We start from the raw sequence: 25,314 nt of genomic DNA on the forward strand, positions 1-25,314 counted from the left end.
GATAAATTGATGAAATGGTTAAAAGTATATGCAAGTTACTCGAGCTTAACAACATCAAGTTAGAATACAAGAGTGACAAAATCACACCACAATTTTATAAAATCGCTGGTTAGGCCTCAGCTGGACTTGGCACAATTCTGGGCATCACATTTCATGATGCAAAGTCTAGGAGAAGTTGGCACCATGTCGGAGGGACATTTTTAAAAATTCATCTGGTCAACTTGTTTAGATTAGATTAGATTAGATTAGATTAGTTTCCCTACAGTGTGGAAACAGGCCCTTCAGACAAAAAGTCCACACCGACCCTCTGAAGAGTAACTCACCCAGACCCATTTCTCTCTAATGCACCTAAGACTATGGGCAATTTAGCATGGCCAATTCACCTGACCTGCACATCTTTGGACAGTGGAAGGGAACCGGAGCACCGGAGGAAACCCACGCAGACACAGGGAGAATGTGCAAACTCCACACAGTACCCAAGGCTGGAATCGAACCTGGGACCCTGGTGCTGTGAGTCAGCAGTGCTAACCACTGAACTACCGTGCTGCCCCTTGTTTGTTGTTCATCCTTAATTTCCCTTGAAATGTGCAGCTTGCACTCGGAGACATGAGGAGCCAAACCTCATGTGGGTCTGGAGTCACGTGTAAACCAGACCAGGTAAAGATGGCACTTTCCTTCCCTCAAAGACATTAGTGAATTAGATGGGTACTTATGACAATGGTCGCCATTACACTAGCTTTTCAATTCTAAATGTTTTTAAATTCAAAACTCACCACTGCCATGGCAGTATTCAACCCATGTACCCAAAACTCTAATCTGGGACTCTGCATAATAAGTCCACCACTATGATGAAACCTCCCCTCAAGCATCAGTTATGAGGAGAGGTTGGAATGGTTAGGACTACATTCCTTGAAGAAATTATGGTTAAGAAATGGCCTAATAGAGATTTTAAAGATGAAATGTTGATGCTCCTCATGCAAATGAGCAGGTCAAGAACAGAGGTTATAGGTCTAAAATCTTTGGCAAAAGATTCAGAAGGGAGTAAAAATACTTCTCCTGAACTGAGTTGTCAAAATCTGGAGTGCTCTACCAGAAAAGGTGATGGAAGTTGATTCCATTTAATAATTTTGTTGGCAAGTTGGAAAGGCACTTAAGGATACATTACGAACAATCAACAGGAAATGTGACTAAACAAGTCTGTTATTCCTAAGGACCAAGACAGGCAATATGGGTCAAATGGCATCCTTTTGTACAACAGATCCGATAATGCAATGGAGGTGATGTCTCTTTGGTACTCCTTCACAATTATCTGATCAAAATCCTGGAATCACAGGCAAAAATCCCTCAATTGTTAATTTAAAACTTAATTGAAATTGCTGTGTCCTCATCTCCTTTAAACCAATATGGGACACAGAGTACAGCCAAGGGAGCTGAATGGAATTGTATTCACTGTTTTATATCTAAATAAAGCAGCAGTCTTGACCAAATACACTTACTGGGAACACCGTCAAGGTCATCATCTAGCATCTTCATAGGAACACCGTCAAGATCATCTAGACCAGAGCCTAGATCAATTGGAACTCCATCTACATCCTCCAATGGGGCGCCATCAAGTTCATCTTCAACAGGTACTCCATCTAGTTCTTCAGACTCTGGCTACCAAACATATAATCCACATTATTACCATTACTGCCCCTCAGTCAGGACACATTAGAATTGTAACAGTGTTGTACAATATAATGGATTTGCAATGATTGATTTCAGAGACAATGCAAAATCTTGAGAAATGGAACAACTACTGAACAACATAAATGGTGTCAGGAAATATGACAAGGTTACAGCTGTAATTTATTTGAAATCTTCACATATCATGATTTGCAAGAGTAGGTTATGATTATCAATAGTTGCTGTACTGATTTTGCAACTTCCTTATAGTATCTTCACAGAATATTAAAAATCACAACACCAGGTTATAGTTCAACAGGTTTAATTTGAAGCACACTAGCTTTCGGAGCACCGCTCCTTCATCAGGAGATCAGAGCTGAAAATGTGTTGCTGGAAAAGCGCAGCAGGTCAGGCAGCATCCAAGGAACAGGAGAATCGACGTTTCGGGCATACGCCCTTCTTCAGGAATTAGGAAAGTGGGTCCAGCAGGCTAAGATAAAAGGTAGGGAGGGTAACGTGGCTGAAGAGCTTCTGTGCAGAGGAGATGACCTGGGGTGTGCAGTGAGAGAGGGACTCACTGAAATCCTTGTAGACGGAGGAAGAGAGCTTCTTCAAGGAAAGCATCCTTGTAAGAGGATTCGCAGTCGGTTAAAATCTTGGAGGAGAAAGTGAGGACTGCAGATGCTGGAGATCAGAGCTGAAAATGTGTTGCTGGAAAAGCGCAGCAGGTCAGGCAGCATCCAAGGAACAGGAGAATCGACGTTTCGGGCATAAGCTCCTCTCCAGGAATGAGGAAAGTGTGTCCAGCAGGCTATGATTTCCTGATTCCTGAAGAAGGGCTTATGCCCGAAACGTCGATTCTCCTGTTCCTTGGATGCTGCCTGACCTGCTGCGCTTTTCCAGCAACACATTTTCATACCCCAGCCCAACACCGGCATCTCCAAATCAATCTTCACAGAATATGTACACCAACTCAAAGACTTCAAATAAAACAGGTACACAGCATGATCACATGATGTTGCTTATAAACAGTACCGGAGGAAAGGAAAGTATTAGGAGAATACACTTGTACAAGTCTACAACTGAGCAGTGCTGGCTGCTATGTACTGAACTACATTAAATATCACAATGCAAAATCTGGCTGCAGGTTAAAATTCCACAAATGGCCAAGAAAGTTTCAGAAGGGGCAAGTTTCCGCAAGGGGAATCAGCTCAAGATACGTTGAGGCAGCACAAGTTCTGTTCAAGTTAAAAATTTAGCTTTCTGTATTTGTTAAATTTTCATTTTTTTAAAAAGGAATGTTGAATGGAGATGAACAATAAAAAGTGTCATCAAGAGATCTTTAAAAATAATCTGGGGAGATAGTGAACCCCAATCTGAGTGATCGAATGTGAGAGTAACTACTTACATTCATGTAACACTTCATTGCTTCCTCAGACTGATAAAAGTGTCACATACAAAAACTAACTTGAAAGTGAAGTTACTAAGTACGGCAATCTGCCAAACAACTGCTAGTGAACAAACCTCCCACACCGCTGGATTAATATAAATATACCAACCATCTGATGAAATACTCTCATTTATTAAACCAGAGGTGAATATCCAAAACATAAACATAAAAGTAAAGGAACTTCGTCATCTAGCACTGTCTGAATGGAAGTAGGTTTTTCCACACATGGCTTAGACAATTCATAGATGACCAGGAAAAGAAGCAGCTTGCCTTAGACAAAATGTGTGTTCAACTAAAATGTAAATAGCATGAAAATGAGATGATTCACACTTGTTGTGATAAGAAATGCAAAGCCATCAAGGAAAATCTGACACCAACTTATGCTATCTGAATTTACTCATTTGCAAAAGGAAATCTAAAAGTGTCAGAGAAAAGTCAGCTCTTTCACAGGTCCATTTCTGCTGTCCTCACTAAGATTTGGCACTGAAAACACTGTAATGGCAAAAACCTAGCACATTTTAAATAACAGTGACACACTATAACACCCTAAAAAGTCAGAAGTAGCACTTTCGGCAGCAAGTCAACTATTAACTGTTTGATAAAGTGAATGGGTTCTCCAACACTGGGTAGTGTGGAATCTCACGCCTTAAGAAAATTCATGCTGCATATCTTTAATTTTGGTCCATCTTAACCTCATCTCCATTTCATAATCTTTACTTTGCTTCTTGCAGATGATTTTAACAAAGTTTCTCACTTCCTGGTTTAAAGCCTGTATGTACCAGTGAGGATATCTGAATGGCTGACAAACTTCACTGCCCTTCACTCTTTTGAGACACCACAAATCTCCCAGAGGTGACAGGCAGAAATCCAAGTCGAGAAGCTTGGCAATTGTACCTCACTGTTTTCAATGAAACAATTTTGTTTTATAATAAATGGTTTATTTTGAGTTAAAGCAGCCCAGTGGAAGTCTCTTTTATTCTGGATAGCAGCACCAAACAGAAACTGGCCATTTTTGTATTTGTACTAATTGTTTGACTCATGGAACAGTGAAGCCTGATTGCCAGCACGTTCCTTCCACTACAGAGGTAACACGGCACACATAGCTATTCCAGAACTCGTGCAAGTGGGTTGTACTTTTTCAACAAACAAATTCACACCTGAACACTTCTCTTAATTCTACACTGTATAATGAACTCAGAAAAAAATAAATCTTATTAGATTTAGATTTTCTTTTAGGCCTTTCCAGCCATAAGAGTCAGGCATAAATTACATCTCTCCCTGAACTAGAAAAGCATAAAAAAGATTTGCAGTCATTTCAGGAGCACGGAACTGAAAATAGGAAAGCAACGTTTAACTTATATAGAAATATTGGTAGGTCACAGAGTTAGGAATAATGTAAACAGTTTTGTCCCATGCTATAGAAAGAATGTAGACATACTAGAGCAGGTCTAAAGATTTATTAGAATCATAACAATACTGAGATTATATGCATCAGGAAAGGCTGAATAGGCTGAGGCTCCCTTCTCTTGAAAAGAGAAAATGGAGTGTTCTGATTGACATCTTCAAAATTCTGAAAAGCTAGACAAATAAATTATGTCCACTTGAGGGAAAGATCAGAATTATGGGTTATAAATATTAAAAAACCTCACTGATAATAATAACAAGGAATTCAGGTGAAATTTCTTTAACCAGTAATTAAAACATGGAGCCTTTTTCTTAACCAATAATCATTGAGGTGAATAGCAAAGGTGAATTCATGAAGCGAGAAAAGAGAGAGAAGGAAAGGCAAGCATAAGCTGATAGGGTCAGATGACAAGGTCAAATGAGAGGTGCGGAAAAGAAAAATCAGGCAAATGAGCTCTGGAAGTCATCAAGAGCACAGTTAAAATGCATGGATTATCAAGTAGTTAGCTACCTGTCGTTTAGAAACTTCTTTCATTTCTTCAACATCCACAAGTCCAAGGAAGATATTCTAGAAATGAACAATAAACGGTGTCAACAGAAATGAGAAATTCAAAGAACATTTACACATTTTAATGTGAGCCCTGGTCAACAGCACACCAACTAGTGTAATAAATAGAAGTCTAGTAGGCAAAAATAAGTACCTGAGGTTTGCAGACTTCTTTATTTTCTTCCTCAAGATCTACAAGTCCAAGAAAGATATTTTGGAGTTTAATGAGGAATGGGTCAGGGTAAACTGTCCAATCTTCCCATGCTCTAAAGCAACCCATCACTCTTTGCTGTAAAACAAATGGGAATACTTCAACATATTACGATCAATTGGAGTGCCTAAAAGGCTTTCCGGTAGCTTAATACAATAACGATCAAAAATGTTCAAATTCACACTTGTTAAATTGTCAGTCTTTCTCTGAGAATGAAAACTTAAATACCATTCACTGCATTTATATTTGCCACACCCCAAAACCTGTCTTCTTCGAATCATTCAAAAAAATCATGACTCTCACTTCAATTTATATTTACTCAACATGTGTACTTCAGATTTTGTGTTCATCTTCTGTCTGTTTCATTTAATTTCCTTTGCTGATTTTTTTCTCTTTATTCAATATCATCTTGTTTCTCCTGATTCTGTTGTTTCCACTGAAATGTTAGTTACTTCAGGGTCATTAACAAGTAAAAATTTGACATTCCTAATACCTTTAGAAGATTGTTATGATTGTTTACTTCCCCAAATAGTGCTCTGCAAGCATTTCTTTCTCTACATCCTCAATTAGCCTTTTTTCCCATCTTTCAGCTTGGAGTAGTATCAGGAAAGCAGCAATAGCTCATTTAACCTTTGGGCATATAACTATGCAATACTTTTCCATTATCCTACATCTGCACACTCTTAACTCTCCAGCATTGGTCACTGATTTGCAAATGGAAGCAGAAATGCTCAGAAACTGTTCAAAAAGCAATCTTAAACTTTATGTAAAATAAATCAAGACCAAGTTGATAAAACGTTTTAACCTCCCAGAGAAAATCAAACTGCGGTTTTAATGTAGAGCATTATAAATTGTTAAGCTGTGTGTACAATTAAACAGAATTTAAAAAAATAAGGTAGATTAAAAGGTCCAAAAGGAGGAGCAGAGCAGCAATCCATTTGGAAACCGATTTTGCAACGTAATCATTTGTAACATTTTGAAAGGAGTATGACCAAATGAAAAATCATTACCTTAAAATTTTCAGACTGCAAGTGACCTTGTATTGACTTGTAGGTTGCATTAAGATTTGCAAATATCTGGCACAACTTAGATTCAAAACTGTAAGAGAAGCATAAGTAGTAATGTTTGCTAAATCAAAAATTAATCAAACATTTGATCCTTGTGAACTTGAGCCCATTCTCAAGTAGAAAATAATGTATACTATAGACTATTAATATATTAAAATGTCACAGGCAGTTCATGAGACCCTTAGGAATAAAATTTCACATGAAGCAACATGAGATTGATAGTCAAAAGTTTGGTAAAAGACAAACAGCATTTTGAAGGAGGAAAGGGAGGTGAATGGGTGCACAGACCAAAATGGTAAAAACAAGCACTGCAGATGCTGGAGACCAGAGTCTAGATTAGAGTGGTGTTGGAAAAGCACAACAGATCAGGCAGCATCTGATTTTTCCTGCTCCTCAGGTGCTGCCTGACCTGCTGTGCTTTTCCAGCACCACTCTAATCTAGGCACAGACCAAAATTCAGAGTTCAGCACCCAGGCAACATAAGGCATGTCCACCAATGGTGACGCAATTAAAAATCAGGGATGCTCAAGAGATCAGAAATAGATGAGTATACATTTCTTAGGGTTGTGGGACTGAAAGAGATTAGAGAGATTGGGAGGACCAAGGTTTACTTTTTACCTTTCCTGTGAAGAGTTTAGAATCTTTTTCTACATTTCAGCACAGGTGATAATTGCCTGCTATTCCATCTGTTTCCCACTAAACCTTTTACTTTTAGCATCTGGTTCCGTGATTTCAATAACTAATCTGAAAACTAAACAGACTGAAAACCCCCAAAACACTTAGTAGCCATGATGTGGGATTTTGACTCAATTTGCCACAGCTGTAGAAACATCATAACAGTTGCTGCTGATAAAATCAGTCTGGGTCATAAATTGGATTCATCGCATTGATATTGTTGGATATTCCATAATGCATTACAGAATTCACATCAAATATCTGAAGTGCAATGCAAAATGTTATTAAAACATGTTTGTACACCTATGAAAAAGTCTTCTTTCAATATGAAAATTTGAACACTGCATTAAACTTTCTGTGGGTGAAAGATACACAAGAACAAGAACTATTCAACAGATGGTCCTGACTTAACAATATTCCCACCTCCAGATCTTCATAAAATATACGTACGCTACCTACTCTCTAAATCACCATGCTTACCCAATCCTTCTCCAATTTCAAAAGCAATCCAAATGTGATTTTTAAAGAAATTATACTTTGGCAACTCCTTGTTTTGTGTGTTTTTCCCCTGATTTGGTAACCATTTTTTCCCCATTGTTCCACAGAGTTCTTAACTGTCTTCTGAGCGTTGCAATACTCAGGAAAGGCAAGATGGCACTGCAATATTTTGAATAGGGCAAGTCATGACAACAACAACACAAAAAAAGAACTGCAGATGCTGGAGGTCTAAAATCAAATAAAGTGCTGGAGAAACTCAGCAGGTCTGGTAGCATCTGTGGAGACAAAGAGTTAACTTTCAATTACAAAATGAATTATTTAGAACTCATGACAAAGCAAATCATTACAATATACCTGGAAAGAATAATTTCCTATTTAATTATTCATGAAGTCAAATAAGATAGAGGTGAAATATTCAGTTAAGACAGTACAAATACTTACAACTTTCTGTAGTACGAGGCATTTGCAACTTTTGCAGAAGAATTGTACAATACATCTGACACCAAATAAAGTCTGGCAATCTGGAATTAAAAGAATCTGATTTTACTTTAGAATGCACTGTTTGGATTTAAGTACACTGCTGCGGCACAAATCTTGCAGAAGTGCCAACTAATACCTGCTTTCGATTGTCATAAACAGCTGAAGAAAAGCACTAGAGGGCAGGACCAGTGTTCTACTCAATTGTGATTTTTCTGGAACTGTTTAAAGCATAATCTAATAATCATCAATACGTACAGGAAGCAACCTACCTTATGGACTGTATTCAGTCGGTTTAATCTCTTCAGATAAAGTTAATAAAGAACCAACTTGCTGAATAAGCAAGACTCAAGCTCACTTTGGTTCCCAAACACAAAATAGTGTTAACTTTCCCAAACCATAGTTTTGGAGGCCAATTATGAACTCTACATCCTCTTTACATCCTGGTTACCCAGGCAGTTAGTGAGGAAAGAGATCAATCTGAGACTGGTACAGAGCGAGTCAAACAGTCAGGGCAGGCAGGGACAAAGCAGGGAACAAGTTAGGACTGATAAATTGAATTGCATTTATTTCAATGCAAGAGGTCGAGCAGGGAAGGCAGATGAACTCAGGGCAATGGTTAGGAACATGGGACTGGAATATCACAGCAGTTACATAAACGTGGCTCAGGCATGGATAGGACTGGCAGCTTAATGTTCCAGGATACAAATGCTACAGGAAGGACAGAAAGGCAGGTGAGAGAGAAGGGGAGTGGCATTTTTGATAAGAGATAGCACTACAGCTGTACTGAGGGAGGATATTCCTGGAAACACATCCAGGGAAATTATTTGGGCAGCACTGAAAAATAAGAAAGGAATGATCACCTTATTGGGATTGTATTATAGACCCCCTAATAGTCAAACGGAAGTTGAGAAACAAATTTGTAAGGAGATCTCTTATCTGTAAGAATAATAGGGTGGTTATGGTAAGGGATTTTAACTTTCCAGACATAGACTGCGACTGCCATAGTGTTATGGGTTTAGATGGAGGCATTTGTTAAGTATGTACAAGAGATGGTGCAAAACTTGACCTACTCTTGGGAAATAAGGTAGGGCAGGTGACTGAGGTGTCAGTGGGGGAACACTTTGAGCCTGCTACCATAAATCTGTTTGAATATTAGAGACCTTGGAGAGCAGGTTCATAGCTTCTTGAAAGTAGAGTTGCAGATAGATAGGATAATGAAGAAGGCATTTGGTGTGTTTTCCTTTGTTGGTCAGAGTATTGAGTACAGGAGTTGGGAGGTCACGTTGCAGCTGTACAGGACATTGGTTAGGCCACTGTTGGAATATTGCATGCAATTCTGGTCTCCTTCCTTTCGGAAAGATGTTGTGAAACTTGAAAGGGTTCAGAAAAGATTTAAAAGGATGTTGCCAGGGTTGGAGGATTGAGCCATAGGGAGAGGCTGAATAGGCTGGGGCTGTTCTCCCTGCAGCGTCGGAGGCCGAGGCGTGACCCTATAGAGTTTCATAAAATCATGATGGGCACGGATAAGGTAAATAGACAAGGCCTTTTCTCTGGGGTGGGGGAGTCCAGAACTGAGGGCATAGGTTTAGGATGAGAGGGGAAAGATATAAGAGAGACCCAAGGGGCAACTTTTTCACGCAGAGGGTGGTGCATGTGTGGAATGGGCTGCCAGAGGACGTGGTGGAGGCTAGTACAATTACAGCATTTAATGGGCATCTGGATGAGTATATGAATAGGAAGGGATTTGAGGGATATGGGCCAGGTGCTGGCAAATGGGACTAGATTGAGTTGGGATATCTGGTCGGTATGGACAAGTTAGACTGAAGGGTCGGTTTCTGTGCTGTACATCTCTAGGACTCCAAGGTCTGAACTGGGCTGTTTTAATGATCAAACTCTAGAAACTAATTTTAAGCTGCCATTTATGGAGAGGCAATGGTCTAGAGATATTACCAGTGGACTGTTAATCCAGAGATCCAGGTAATGTTCTGGAGACCTGGCTTTGAATCTTGCCATGGCAGATGGTGGAATTTGAATTTTGAATTTAAAAATCTGGAATTAAGAGTCTTTTCCTTAAAGAAAGTTTTGTTTTTAAGCGAGAAACCACTATCATAAAGTAGTTGCTCTTTTATCCACCAATCTCCAATACGCATTCAGGACCGAAGTAAACCCATGCACGAAAAGTGAAACAAAGACAGAAATTGCTGAAGAAATTCACCAGGTCTGGCAGCATCTGCGGAGAGATAGCAGGGTTAACATGATGAGTTCATCTTCAAAACATTTCAAGTAGAGTCACTGGACTCAATATGGTAACTCTGCTTTTTCTCTGCAGATACTGCTACAACTGCAGAGTTTCTCCACCAATTTCTATTTTTGTTTCATATCTTCAGTGTCTGCAATTCTTTGTTTTATTTACATGCACAAAAAGTGTCTGATGAAGAAGCCAGAGAGATTTATAGTTAGCACTGCAAAAACTCCATATCCTGGTGGACAAAAATATTTGTTAAATTAAAAGGTGAATTTCACAAAAGCACTTCAAAATAATGTCATATCTATTACAATTAGAGGGAACAAACCTTTTTAGGTAATGGAGTCTTCAATATGGACAAAGATTCTGCAATACATTCCACAATTTCTTCAGCAGCCTCAGCATGATTCAGGCAAAACACCATAGCATCACCAATGTCATTTTTACGTGGAGTCAGTCCCCGCAAGAGTTCCTCCAATTTATCCCTCTGACTTAAATAAAATATTAAACATCTTAACAATTATAAGTTAATCTTCTGTAATTTCTACTTAACTATTCATTTCACCACTTTAAATAAAACTGACATGCCAAGTCTACAGACAATTGTCAAAAATCAATGGTTATTTTCAGCCCATTGAAACTGAAGAATCAACATATTTTGATGGTCAATATCTTTGGCTTTATTACAGTACATTAAAGAACTAAGCAGCTGTTTCAACATTCCAGGGAAATTGCAATCCATACATTTCAAGATACTGCTTCTCCAAGCCAGCTATGTATCAACTTGATATAATTTGACAGGCAGCAAACAGCTGGTAAAGTCTAGCCTTAATTCAACTGCTTGATTAAAGTTACCAGACAGTTCAATTTAAGCAATAAATTCTCACTTTAATATAGCTCTTGTTGCTCAAATGATTTAATATTTTCAAGCCACACAAAGCAAAAGTATTCTAAGAGGTACATCACATTGGCTTTAACTCAATAATACCCGAAAGATAAACATTTCCCCACTGGACTAATTGATTCTCCAAATTGCTAGTCACAGGCTGAGGAGGAGATTGACAATGCTTCCGGAAAAATCAAATGAAGGCAGGTATAGATGTAAGCTTGCTCGCTGAGCTAGAAGGTTTGTTTTCAGATGTTTCATCACCATACTAGGTAATATCATCAGTGAGTCTTTGGTGAAGCGCTGGTGGTATGCTCTGCTTTCTATTTGTGTGTTTAGGTTTCTTTGGGTGGGCGTAGGAATGAAATGACCAATGAAACCTAAATACACAAATAGAAAGCAGGATATACCACCAGCGCTTCACCGGAGGCTCACTGATATTATCCAGCATGCTGACGAAATGTCCGAAAACAAACCTTCCCGCTCAGTGAACAAAGTTACATCCAGAACCTCAACGTGAGCTACAAATCTTTTCAAAAACTGCAAAGGCAGATATGAAAAAAGGCTTGAAAATGGGAAGGATACAATGGATCAATGAGCTCAAGGTTGAACCCTAGAAGGTAGCTGAGTGAGCATGATGACAGCATGCATCCCAGGGAAACAAAAGACAGAATCCACACTATTGGCACAACTTGGCAGGAGCCAGCAGGGACTAGAACATTAGAAAACTACCATAAGTGTCAGAGATCTGAAATAAAAACATAATACTCGAAACATTCAGCAGATCAAGTGGCACCTGATGTGAAATTTCAGGTCAATAACTGTTTCTTCTCACACATGGAACAGATTTACCATCTTATAGACAATTACAAAGTCGGGTAAAGGATGGCAGCAGAAGGGGAAAGAACAAAGCAAAGATTTGAGTGGAGTGGAGGATGAAAGTAATTAAATGATAGATAGTGGCACGAGGCAAACAGGATGGTAATGCACAAGTAAAGAAACGAGATTGGTATAGAACATGACCACTTTCTTTTCGCTTTGCACCAACAATCCTTCTCGTCACTTGATGAGTCCTACCCTCCACCTTATTACAAACCCTCATTTTGGTTCCTGCCTCTCTTCTCCCTAACTCTGAGACTTGGTTATAAACAGTTAGATTTCAAAATTCTTCCAACTGCAGAAAGTGAAGCATCAGCTCAGGACCTGCATACACTGATGCTGCTTGACAGGCTGACTTCCAGTAGCATTTTATGTTTTTATTTTTAAAGGGCAGTAAATTGATGAGAGAGACACGATTATGACTGCAGGTCAGGCCCCAGGCAACCCGAATACAAAACAAAGTAATCAAGAGCCTCCGTGGGAGGACTGTAGGAGCCAGGCTAGTATATTCAAGCTAGGTCACTGCAACACAGAGGCAGCAGAACTGGAATGTAGTCTTGCATGGCAAACAACCTGGGAACAATCTCGTAGTGAATTATGAGCTGCAATTACCTGATTGGTCCATTCAGTGACAGTAGACATAAGCCAGCCTAAACATATCACACTGATATACAATAAACTGTAAACTACAAGAAACAATAGCAAAGGATCAAGTAGTGAAAGAATATAAGTAAAATCTTAACAATTGTTGCTTGCTACAGTAGTAAAGATATTTCTAAAATTCAATTGTTAGTTATATTCTCTCATCCTTTTCTAAAACTTGAACTTGATCTGTGGCTTTGCAACATAGTAAATTAATCACAAAACATTTCTCAAAATTATTAAATATTTCAGAATATTTGCATAACTTACTCTTCCTTCAACTGCCCCTTTTTCACATTCTCCTCAGCACGTGATTCGGTTTCTTCTAATATTTCTTGTAAGTATGGGTTCAGAGGTGGCGGTCGCCAAAATGACCCATTCTTGAACATACGGAAATCCAGAGTTCGCCACTTGGTTGGTGAATCACCCTGTTAAACAGGTAGCATTTTACACAGATCAGTATGGTAGAATCTGATCTTGTAAATATTTACAGCTCGGCGAACAGAACCACAGCAACGAGCACCCGAGCTACAAATCTTCTCACAAACTTTGAAAATATTTATTATTTCTGAATTAATAAACTAGTATACCTGCAGTATTGAATACAATTTCCATCTGTAATAGACATGGGCTGGGCTTTGATTTTCAAAAAGGAATCTGAAAAATAAAATAGTATTTCATACAAAGCTCAGGCATACGAAAATTGATTAATAATTCAAGATTTTTGTAGGCAAAGGATAAAAAACAATCCACTGTTACTGAAATATAAACCTGAACATGGGGTTGCTAATTTCTCTGTTCATAATCATGGCTTCGAACATTGGTCCTTCACGCACCACAAATTCGATCATCCGATGAATAACACACAATAAGTTCCTAAACAAAACAAAATCAAGATATACCTTTCACAAAGTGATCACCATCTTAACAAGCCAAAGAATTAATCCATATGATAAACAATTTTCTAAAACATAGGATGTACGTTCAATAACAAATCTAGTGAACAAGCAGCATTTTAATTGGTTCTGGCAACCATCTGGGAAGCAAAATGACTAACGTTTTCCAGTAAGAAAAATTTTAATTTGCAAAGGCAAAATGCATCCGTTTCCCCCTCTGAATTTGTTCTTGAAATACATTTTTTTTCTGCCAGCTATGCCCAAAGCCTATTCTTTAAACACTTTAACTGTCAAATCAATACTATTTTATTACGCATCTTTCTAGGAAATAAATGTTAAATTTAAGTTATTTTTGAACATATAACTGTACCAGCAGTGGCTTGAATGAAGGGCTTTGCACCAAAACATTTTCAGCTCTCCAGAATATACTGAACAGAAAAGTTAATGGGACCAAGTTTCATATACTGTATTTCATTAATCACTTATATTTTGTATGCATTACTTTCTAGCCTTTGAAGGCAAGTGAAAGATAGAACACATTAAAGAAAAGTACGATAATATTCCGACACAAGCACGTTTTAAAACTTTTAACTAGATTTCTGAACAGGTTGTAGCCTTGGCTAACAATTTTCATTTGTTAAATCCAAGTTTAAATTTTATTTTTTGTGATAACACCATTCATTTAATTTTAGTGCTCAACTTAGTGGAGAAGGGATCTTTGGCTATCGATAAAATAAGATACTATTCAACTGCAGTTATCCTGGTGTTTCATTGAAGGAGTTATATTATAGTTGCTTTGACAATATTAACTTATCTTGCAGTTTCTAAACAATTTTCAAAATAGGTTTTTCACCATCAGGCCATTTTCAAGTACAGAGCCTACTTAAAATATTAGTTATTGCCGACTTTAAATTCCTATTCCAACAAGTGAACATCAGCATTAATTAATTTGATTACCAATCAGTTGTTTGCAAGCTCAAGTGTCGAACCAGTTTTAGATGGCAGTCACTGATCATACTTTTGTAGAACTGAACAATAGTAGTGTATGGGACTGAGAGACAATGCGTGTTTTGGAAACGAGACTGCAGTCTTAAAATACTGGAAGAGATTATCTCTGCCTCATGGAGAGCATTTTAGTTTGTATCTTAATTTTATCACTTATTGCAGCTATCTTCCATAGCAAATATAAATCTGGACAATAATCAGAACTTAGGCATAACTTTTTTTAAAAATCAGAAATTACAGGAGGCCATTCAACCCATCATGCCTAGACTCGTACTTTAACCTGAGCTTTCTACTCAAAATTTCCTGATATCTTTTTAAACTATTAAAATTCTTCCACTTTCAAGTCTAACTGTGTTTATCTCAATGGTAAATTGTACCAAAGCATCCTACATTTTAAGAACTCGTGTGAAGATATTTTATTCCACCTTCCTCAGCCAGCATTCTATGACGACTCTTCTGTTAAAGGATAAAATGCTGAAATTTAAAACAAAATTTAGTTGCTGTTCAGGTTAAGTAGGTATTTTAAGCAACCAGTTTAGTCAATACTCAAAATGTTAGCTTGCGCTCTCGTCATAGATGCTGTCTGACTCGCTGTGATCTCAGCACTGGACTTTTGAGTAAAGATGCATGTTCATTCTTACAAACAGAACTTCCCATATGCAGATTATTTTGATCTTGGTCATAACTTTCAGGAGAGGAAATATTACCAACACAATTAAGAGCAGATTCAGTCCAGGGACAGGGTTTAAAGGCTACAAATTAAAAGCCAGTTTTCTAGAGATAACTTCATCTTTGAACTTCTTATTCTACAGAACAGCAAATATTAGCAAGATTACACTCAACATCAGCCACGACATGTCTAGAAATAGTCAACTGTACACTTCTGTAAAAAGACATGGAAAATCACATCCCATTTTATAGATGGTAGACATGATCAGGTGCTGAAGAAATTAATAAAATAAAAGTTACTGCCTACTTACATAAATGCAATTGCTGAGGTAACAGGGAACACAAAGGCCTGTAAAATGTGAGTGACGGAAATAAAAGGTTATGTTTCTCACCTATTCTAATCCCATGCTGACAATACCACTTGCTACCTTTCATAATTGTGCCATTGAATCAATTTTTATTCCATTTGCTAATAGCACAGTTCCATGACCAGTTTAAGAACTGTGGACGCTGGAAATCTGAAACAAAACCAGAAAGAGCTGGAGAAACCCAGCACCTCGAGCAGTATCTGTGGACAGAAAACAGACAACATTTTGTGTCCAGTAAACCCTTTACCAGGAATATGGAGAGGGAAGGGCACTGAGAGATAAATAGGGGTGTGGGGTGGTGCTGGGAGAAAGGTAGGTGGAATGGCAATAGGTGGACACAGGTAGGAGGTGATTGTGATAGGCCAGTGGGGAGAGGATAGGAGGGAAGGAAGATGGAAGGTAGGACAATGTCAAGTTGGAGGGTTGGATCTGGAATAAGATTTGCAAACTAGTGAAGTCTCTGTTGTTGTGTGGCTGTAGTTTTGTAGGGTGGAAGAACAGCTCATCTTCCACCTTGGGACCCTCCAAACACACTGCATTAACATCGTCTTCACGAGTTTCTAAATCTCCCCTCCCCTCACCTCACCCCAGATCCAATTCTCCCAACTTGGCACCACCCTCTTGACCTCATCTACCTGTCCATCTTCCTTCACATCTATCTGCTCCACCCTGCCCACCGACCTATCACAATCACCTCATACCTGCATCCACCCATTGCCATTCTTCCTACCTTCTCTCCCCCCATTCCCATTCCCCCTCCCCCCAACCCCACTATTTATCTCTCAGCTCCCTTCCCTCCCCACATTCCTGATGACGGGCTTACGCCCGAAATGTCAGCTCCCCTGCCCCTCGGATGCTGCCTGACCTGCTGTGCTTTTTCCAGCGCCACACTCTCGACTCTGATTCTCCAGCATCTGCAGTCCTCACTTTCTCTTGGTAGACAGTTGACGAAGGAGATTGATAGAGATGGAGTCAAGAGAGACAAACAGCAGTTGGGCATAAAACAAAAGGACGGATAATAGTGAATTGGGGAGAAAGAAAAATTGATTAAAGGGACCATTAGTGGGTGAAAATGGCTTGGCTGTGATAAAAGCAGCCCATGTAATGATAGGGCCAGAGGTGTGGGGATGGGTAAAGGACATGGAAGATGGTTTTCACACTCTAAATTTGCTGAACTCTATATTGAATTCTGAAAGCGACAGAGTCCCCAAGCAGAAAATGAGATGCTGTTCTTCCAGCTTGCACAGAGCCTTGCTAGAACAATGCAACAGGCCCAAGACAGAAACATTGGCCAGGGAACACGGCAGTAACACAGTTCCTCCCACCCCACACAACCATCTTCAGCATATATACCACCTTTTCCTAGATGCAACCAGTTCTGAAGAAGCGTCTCCAAACCCAAAATGTTGTCTCTGCTTTCTGTCCACAGATGCTGCCAGAACTACAGTGTTTCTCCAGCTATTTCTGTTTTTGTTCCACTACTAGTTTATTAATTCAGCTGAATCCAACAGGAAAGAACTACAGCTTCTTTCCACAATGCAATGCTTCACAGAGGCACGAGCCAACCTGGTGGGTGAGCCCTTGCTAAGGAAAAATGTCACAAGACTGGCAAACCTGACAAACACACTGCTGCAAACTCCTGAACATTTACATCTATCATTTGATAATGACTGCAAAAATGGTAACAGAAATATATATTTAAAACACTTGGAAGACACAAGGCAACCATGCAGCACTTGGCAAGCCCCTCAAAGTAAATTTTGTACTATTTTATCAGTTCCATTTATATGAAGAAACTTGATATTTATTGCATAATCAAGGAAGAATGCTCCCTCCTCTTTTTAAAAATATATAGCTTCAACAGCAGGATAATTAAATCAGTCTGATAAGACCACATTTGTCTTAAAGTCTGACCTGAAGCCCCTCATTCTGATAAAGAACATATGGAGAATATAATTGGTCTCTGTCAGCGGTGAGCTCAGTTAAGGGGCGTGGGATGATTTGCACATCTTCATTTACCACAAGTCAAGTAGAGCTGAACTCAAGTTTATCCAGAGCTAATAAATATTTTAAAAACTTCCACAGAATCAGCAAAGATCTGTCCAACCCTTGCATTATTAGCAGACTACACATCCTGATCAAATTGAAAGCTTCTGCTACCTGGCCAGTTTCTGACAACATTTCAGTCTAATGTTGGAGAGGATCCATGAGAAACTAAAGGGGAAATTTGACCTCAATCCTTTACGGAAAAAAAATTTGTGAAACCAGGTATAATTTAATAACTTGTTTAAAGAAAAATCACCACGTACTACCAGTGTACACATTTCAGATATATTATTTGTGTAAGTGAAATAATATTTTAGTCTAGTTACAAGCATAACTTTTAGACTGAGTAACACCACAGTTCACACAGATTCAATAATTAGGTGAATCTAGTCACAATCACTGAAATGGAAGACAATAAACAATACCAAACTTTTTCAACAGGATGGCAGCTGGTGACTCATGGAATTTTGCAAGGTTGGGACCACAACTATTCATGATATGCTTTAACAAGGTGGACAAAGGAACTGAAGACATTGTTGCAAGGTTTGCAGGTGACACAAAGATAGGTGGAAGGACAAGTAGTATCAAGGAAGTGATAAATTGAAGGAGTCCAACAGGCTAGGAGATGGGATGAAGTAACAGCAGATGGAAAACAATGTGGGAGTGTGTGAGGTTATACATCTTCATAGGTAGAACAGAGGTGTAACTTATTTTCTAAGTGAGGAAAGGTCTTAGAAATCTGAAGCACAAAGGGACTTGGAAGTCCTAGTTCTAGATCCTCTTGAAGTTAACATGCAGGTTCATCTGGCAGTTCGGAAGGCAAATGGAATGTTAGCATTCATTTTGAGAACACTAAAATACAACAGCAAGGATACATTGCTAAAGATGTATAATCATAGTATTCCTACAGTGTGGAAGCAGGCTATTCAGCCCATCGAGTCCACACCAACTTCTGAAGAGCACCTTACCCAAACCTACCCACTACTCTATCCCTGTAACCCTGCATTTCTGCTAACTCACCTGATCTGCACATCCCTGGTCACAATGGCCAATTTAGCATGGCAAGTCACCTAATCTGTACATCTTTAGACTCTGGTCACAGTGCATTCAGAATATTGTGAGCAATATTGGGCCCCATGGGGCTATGCTGGCATTAGATGGGGTCCAGAGGAGGTTTGCAAGAATGCTCCCAAGGATGAAGGGCTTGTCATTTAAGGAGTGGTTGAGGTATCGACGAAGTAAGTTTTTTTAGGTGGTGTTGGTGTGTCCATTTGAGAGTTACAAAATATAGAGGACTGGATCGAGTGGATGTGAAGAATATGGTTCCACTGGTAGGAGAGATTAGGACCACAAGTCACAGCCCAGTGAAGAACAACCCTTTAGAATGGAGATTAGGATGAATTTCAACAGCCAGAGGGTGGTAAATCTGTCAAACTCGTTACCACAGAAGGTTTTTCAGGTCATGTCATTTGAGTGTATTTAAGACAGAGATAGATAGGTTCTTGATTAGTAAGGGGATCAAAAGCAGGAGAATAGGGTAGAGAAACATATCAGCCATAATCAAATGGCAGAGCAGGCTTAGATTAGATTACTTACAGTGTGGAAACAGGCCCTTCAGCCCAACAAGTCCACACCGACCCGCCAAAGCGCAAATCACCCAGACCCATTCCCCTACATTTACCCCTTCACCGAACATTATGAGCAATTTAGCGAGGCCAATCCACCTAACCTGCACATTTTTGGATTGTGGGAGGAAACCAGAGCACCAGGAGGAAACCCACGCAGGCACGGGGAAAATGTGCAAACTCCACACAGAGAGTCACCTGAGGCGGGATCGTCAAATGCTATCATTAGAAAGCAATGATCGCAATACAAAAAAAACTTCACATTTATGGATTATATCTAATTCTCACCTCAAAATATTACTACTTTTGTTTGCCCCTGCTCACATGCATCAAACACAAGAGTCCCAATCTAATATTTGCAAGCAAACACTTTTCATCAACTTCCTAACATTTTTTAGTCCTTTATCTTCTGTTCCCTCTCATCAAGCCAGACATTATCCCCCAGGTGAAGTGTTTAGAAAATCTACACCAAGCTATATGAATACAGGGGAACCTCGATTATCCAAAAACCAATTATCAGATTATCTGAAGGAGACCTCGAGGTCCCAACAGAAACCTTACATCAAAGAGCTGTGTCCAACACTGATTGCGACTTTTGTTTACAGTGATTAGAAGTTCTGCCGAGAACAGTCGTGGACTGATGGGAACGCAGGCACCGTCTCTAAATGACTGACCTCCCACCCCCTCTCTCTCTCTCTCACTCCACACTTTCTCTGTAGTTCGACACAGGCTTGTACCTTAAATTCCACTCTTCTCCATATAATCTCCCAAACATTGCACAATACAGGACAAAGTGGAAGCTGGCAAAAAGTTGGAGTAAAAAGGTGTGCGTGTACGTGTACTATTTGTACGATTAACCAAATAATCAAATATCCAAATGAAATAGTGCCCGGCCATTACGTTCGGATAATTGAGGTTCCTCTGTATTAGCCATAATTTGTGAGCATCTGATGAATACCAACAGCTTGATGATTCTGTCACCAATTTTCCATCCTATATACAAGTTCAGGCTCTATTACTGTCATGTCCTGGTGCTGTTTCTTGTCCCCATATGGACTTGGCAAGTGAAAATCCATGTCATACCACTGTGGAGCTACTACAACACTCAAAGTCATACTGAAAATAAATTAGGGACATTACATAAATTTGTTTGGCAGTATAGCACTTGAGTAATGCCAAAGTTTTTCACTTTGCACCCGCCAGGTGGGTTGACACTGATTGGTCACACTATTATTTCAAATTGAACAAAATGGGTGACAGCCAATCCCCAGGTCATGTCTCAAGACAATGTCAAGCTCAAAAATGTCAATCTGGCTGGTTTAAATTTAAACAAAGCTTGACAGTAACTGTCAGTCATCACCTGACTGGTGTGTTCTGCGTGGCATGCCTTCACCAAAGTCCAATTGCCAAATCAGGACTTTCTTTTCATACAGTGTAAAGACATTGTTCTCCCTTTACACTGGGATTTCTTGTAAAGTGCCCTAATGAGTGCAAGGTGCAAAGCTTTTTTTTCCACCAATACTAAAATTTAAATAAAAACACAAATGCATTGAATTTTACAGCCAGTTTCTCCTTTACTTGTTAGGAACCATTCCACTACATAAAGCATTGCAGCTGTGATGGGAACTAACCTGGTAAACAAAAAGACTATTTCTTTTGCAAATTAATTTTGTTTACTATCCTTAGAATTGGCTGATTTGAGAGAGCACATCAGTTTAAGTATCTGATACTCAAAAATGTTTAATTCTTGTTCCTCTACCATATAATTTGCAAATTCAGTGTGATCTGGGAATTTAAACTTAAATCTTGTTCATGACCCATGTTGGCTGCCATTATTTTAAAACATTCTTATTCAAAACCCTGTTCTCAAAACCAGATATATTTACTCAGCTAATGATTGTGAAGCATTTAATGACATAACTCATCCACCCAGGCATTATATTTTACGTAGCCACTTTTGAAATGATAAATGCAAAAACATTTACATTTTAATGTTCCTCTGAAATATTTGATAGAATATATTTACTACAGTTTTGACTGGATTTTCTTTGGTGGGCGTTGGGGGGGGGGGGGGGGTACATAATTGTGCTGAAGTGACATTTCTATTGGCAGTGAGGGAAAACATAGATTTGATAAACCCAGTAATTTTGTACAAACTCACTTCCATTACACAATGCCTAAAGTTGACTCAGTGAAACAAAACTATGAACTGCCAAAATTACTCTGAAAAGCAGTCAACATAAAGGAAACAAATATCAAACCACTTTCACCCAGTGATGCTTTCTTAATACTTGCAGATCAGCATCCAATTCTTGCTGGCCATGAAAAAAATTCAATATTATATCATATATTGTCTTGAGTTTTTCAAAGACAGAGCATCATTTTTAAAATGAAACAGAAATGTGCGGCTAGTTTTCTGATCAGCTGAGAAACATCAGGTACCTCAGATTTTTCAAGTTAGTAATTTTCACTAACAAAAATCACCAACAGGTAGTGAAGGCAAGTGGATGCATGGAAAACTAAGTATTCATCTCCATTCATAAAAGGCCAAAAATTCATTGAAAACTACAATTTAATTGAACAAGATGGTAACAAGACCATAAAATGTGATAATATCAGATCCAATATAATTGGCAGATTTCCTGAAGCAACTATTCAAGGCCGAAAGTAGTCAAAAGGTACATTGTGCGGATCTCATTTGTTTAAAACTAAAATCTTAATTGTGGTAGCCAACAAATAAAGGATCTTTAATTTAGAAAGTGATTCAACTAGAGTCAATGAATCTGGTCGTACAATGACTCTTCAAAATCTGAATACTTTCCCAATCGATTCTGTGGTGCTTTGTTCGGGTCCCTCGCTGCAACAGGCAGTTCAGCTTGTGCTGTTCACCACGGCCAAGGTCAAACGTCATGAAGAGTTTATTTAAAAGATCAATGCCGATCACATTGTCAAATTCTGGTGATGGTCTTCACTAAGAATTTTGATGAATGCACACTGCATGGCAAAGTTCTGATTCAGCTGAGCAAGGGAACACCGCTACAGGTTCGTTTTACCATCCTCCACCCCATAAATAAGGCCATAAATGTAGTTCGAAACATAGCACATACAGCTAATTCTGTGATCTGAAGACAATGAGGTTGCACCAAAAAAGAGATGCAAAGGATATTCTGCAATCAAAATAACCTCCAACCTTCAACTTGCATATTTCAAGAAGGATCCATATCTTATACGATCCAATGGACAAAGACTGTTTCCACCTAGATTCTCAGCTATGCAAATAATACCACATTCAGTCTTTTGAGATAATTGTTCTATAGACCAATCACAATTGATTTGAAATAGTTTTAAACTGTCAATGGTTACAATAAAACTATCGCAATTTTACTGAAACTGTTAGAAAAATAGCTAGATGTTAAAAGCTCAATTACAAAACATTAGACTAAAAACACTGCCATCTAAATTAAATTCAACTATACAATTAATTTTGCAACTTGGTTGTTAAGTGGGAACCATCAGTAAATTCAGTTTCACTTCCCATCAAGACAGTGATCCAAATGAACTTGATGCAGCAACAAACGACATGCAGTTTGCACCACAGTAACCAAGTTTGTTCCAATTTTGACTTGATTTAGACATTATATTTAAAGCCAGTTAGCAGGGCCTAAAATGACAAGTCAATTGGAATACCTCAAAGTATGTAAAATGAAATGAATATGGAGACATCTCATTGAAGTTACTTGTAATTCCTAACAAACGTTTAAATAATGTTTACCAGCAGCTTGCAAACACCTTGATTAAAATATAGATAAAATATAGGTTTCAGAGCTTAATAGTGAAAACTTCAAACTAAACAGGGCTTTTGCATGCAACCTTTTGATAAATTCAACCTAACCAGATCCAACTGTTGTCATTCTCAGTTGCAAATTGTACAGTGAACCCAAATCCATGTAGCTCTGTTCTAACTGTACATTCAACATGCTTAGAAAAGAGGGAGATATATTTAACAGGGAAACCAGTGTTTTTACCAAAAAAAAATTGTGGCTAATTTGGCTTCAGCATGGATACCTGCAACCAACCAAAATGCAAATAAATGTTGTACACACTCTGTAGCTTATGGAAGGTATTGAAGATGCCAATATTATAATGATGCGCTGCAAACTGACAGAATGAGCCCTGCAACGCGAGTTCCCATGATAATGAAGCCTGCAAGCAAATGCTAAACGTATGTACCCAGCCCCAAACATTCAAGGGAACCATTGCTCAGCTATCCAGAAACTTAGCCCAAAGCATATGATTCATGTGAGAAGTCAATTTAAACAAGGGATATTTTCCACTATCAGCAGCAATGAAAAATGAATGAAGAAATGTGTACCTTTCTGTTGGGATAACCACTTTGACTATGGCGTGCGACAGAGTCTGTATATGAAGTCATATCAGATAATAAAGATAGGATATATGAGTATTGGCAACTTAAGCAGCAAGTATTCAAAAACATAAATACAAATGCATTTTAAAATCCTTCAAGAACCTAACATTTATGTTATGACTCTTAAGTTAAAAGGTACAAAATGTACTTAAGACAACTGAAATGAGTTAATATTGAAAAACAGGGATAGAAATAACTGTAGATATTTGTCTTGACTATAGCAATGGCATTAGAGCTAGGACAAATCACAGATCAGGAACTTGTAAATAAGAACCAGTCCAGATGCTTTTAAAGAGAAGTTATATTTTATGTCAAATCCAAATACCACTAAGTGGTGAGGTACATTCATTTATTTTGATGGGTCATAGGCATAACACATGCTTGAGTTATTACTTTACCATGTTGACGTGTGAACATTAATTGCTCAACTTGGAAAAAGTTAGATACACAAAATTCAATTTGTGACATCAAGAAGCATGCAATCCACTCACTGAAAGCTTATAGGTTACATCTTCTTGAAAACGGTCACATCCTACATAGCTTATTTCTATATTTTGTTTCTCGAGCACCACTTTCAAATTATAGTACAATCTAATATAATTTATACAATAAAAATAATAAATTTGAAATTAAGCTTATTTATGGGGTCAACAAAAAATACTGAAAACCTTAAATGCCAATTAGTAATCTCAGACGCTGTCCCAGACCTAATGCACAAAGTTAGTCAAAAGAAAATATCTAAACAGCTGGTCAAATATTTCTAAAAATGTATAAAGTCATCATGAGAAAACTTCAGGCAACTAATATACAAATTTCTCAGACGTTGTTTGATATTAATTTCTTTGATGAATTAATTAATGATTTTAAAGTAAAAAATTTTCCATGTTAGAATAGATCTTCCAATTAAATGTCTGGAATAGGATCACCTGTTTATTACTAAATTACAATGCAAATAAGTCTTTAGATTTTGTGGACAGAGGTAGAAGTTCAGAAAAAGTAAGTACAACTGCATAAGTTGAAGCATTAAACTAACACCCTTTCTCACATTTGCAGCCTCTTCTTTGCTAATAAGAGCAAATTCTAGAGTTTTGCTTCTTGTCTAACCACCTATGAAAAACCAGCCCCACAAAAGACAGGCAAGCTTTTTTTATTAACATAACCCCTCACAGCATTGAAGGAGTTACTCCCAATGATGAATGATTTCAGAGGAACCTCGATTATTCGAATATCAGTTATCGGAATTTTGGATTATCTGGAGATCTCAGGTCCTGATAGAAACATTACATCAAAGAAGTGTTTTCAACACTGATTGCGTCTTTTGTTTAGGATGATTAACAATGAAATGCTGCCAAGAACATTCCTGGACATTGATGGGAGCCCAGGCACTGTCTCCAAATGACTGAGTGCCCACTCTGTCTCTCTCCCAACACTTTCCCTGGAGTTCGACACAGGGGTGTACCCTAAACCCCGCTTTCCCAGATAATCTGTCCAACATTATCCTGTACAGGGCCAAGGTGGAATTGTAAGTAAAGTCAGCAGCGGTCTTATTGTGGGTGTCCAGTACGGCTGCCCCAGAGGAGGAGTGAGTGCACAGGGGTGGGAGGGGTGGGGACGTGGACAGTGTGGGTGG

General features: G+C 38.5%; 1 protein-coding gene across 4 annotated transcripts in view; it reads right to left on the bottom strand.

Annotated features, from left to right (window-relative positions):
• LOC122556212 (U2 snRNP-associated SURP domain containing) overlaps positions 1–25,314 on the bottom strand; it is an 80,907-nt gene that overhangs the window by 19,019 nt on the left and 36,574 nt on the right. For 3 of the 4 annotated variants that reach the window (XM_043702770.1, XM_043702767.1, XM_043702769.1), the window contains 10 exons: positions 23,631–23,674; positions 13,421–13,525; positions 13,240–13,306; positions 12,920–13,077; positions 10,571–10,733; positions 7,959–8,038; positions 6,288–6,375; positions 5,221–5,355; positions 5,031–5,087; positions 1,497–1,656 (listed from right to left, as the gene is read on the bottom strand). In XM_043702770.1, coding sequence (XP_043558705.1) covers positions 1,497–1,656; positions 5,031–5,087; positions 5,221–5,355; positions 6,288–6,375; positions 7,959–8,038; positions 10,571–10,733; positions 12,920–13,077; positions 13,240–13,306; positions 13,421–13,525; positions 23,631–23,674 — 1,057 coding nt within the window. The remainder of the gene's footprint in view (positions 1–1,496; positions 1,657–5,030; positions 5,088–5,220; positions 5,356–6,287; positions 6,376–7,958; positions 8,039–10,570; positions 10,734–12,919; positions 13,078–13,239; positions 13,307–13,420; positions 13,526–23,630; positions 23,675–25,314) is intronic. The other variant, XM_043702771.1, reaches the window with a different exon arrangement.

The sequence above is a fragment of the Chiloscyllium plagiosum genome, chromosome 13, assembly GCF_004010195.1.
Source record: "Chiloscyllium plagiosum isolate BGI_BamShark_2017 chromosome 13, ASM401019v2, whole genome shotgun sequence".
NCBI classification, from domain to species: domain Eukaryota; kingdom Metazoa; phylum Chordata; class Chondrichthyes; order Orectolobiformes; family Hemiscylliidae; genus Chiloscyllium; species Chiloscyllium plagiosum.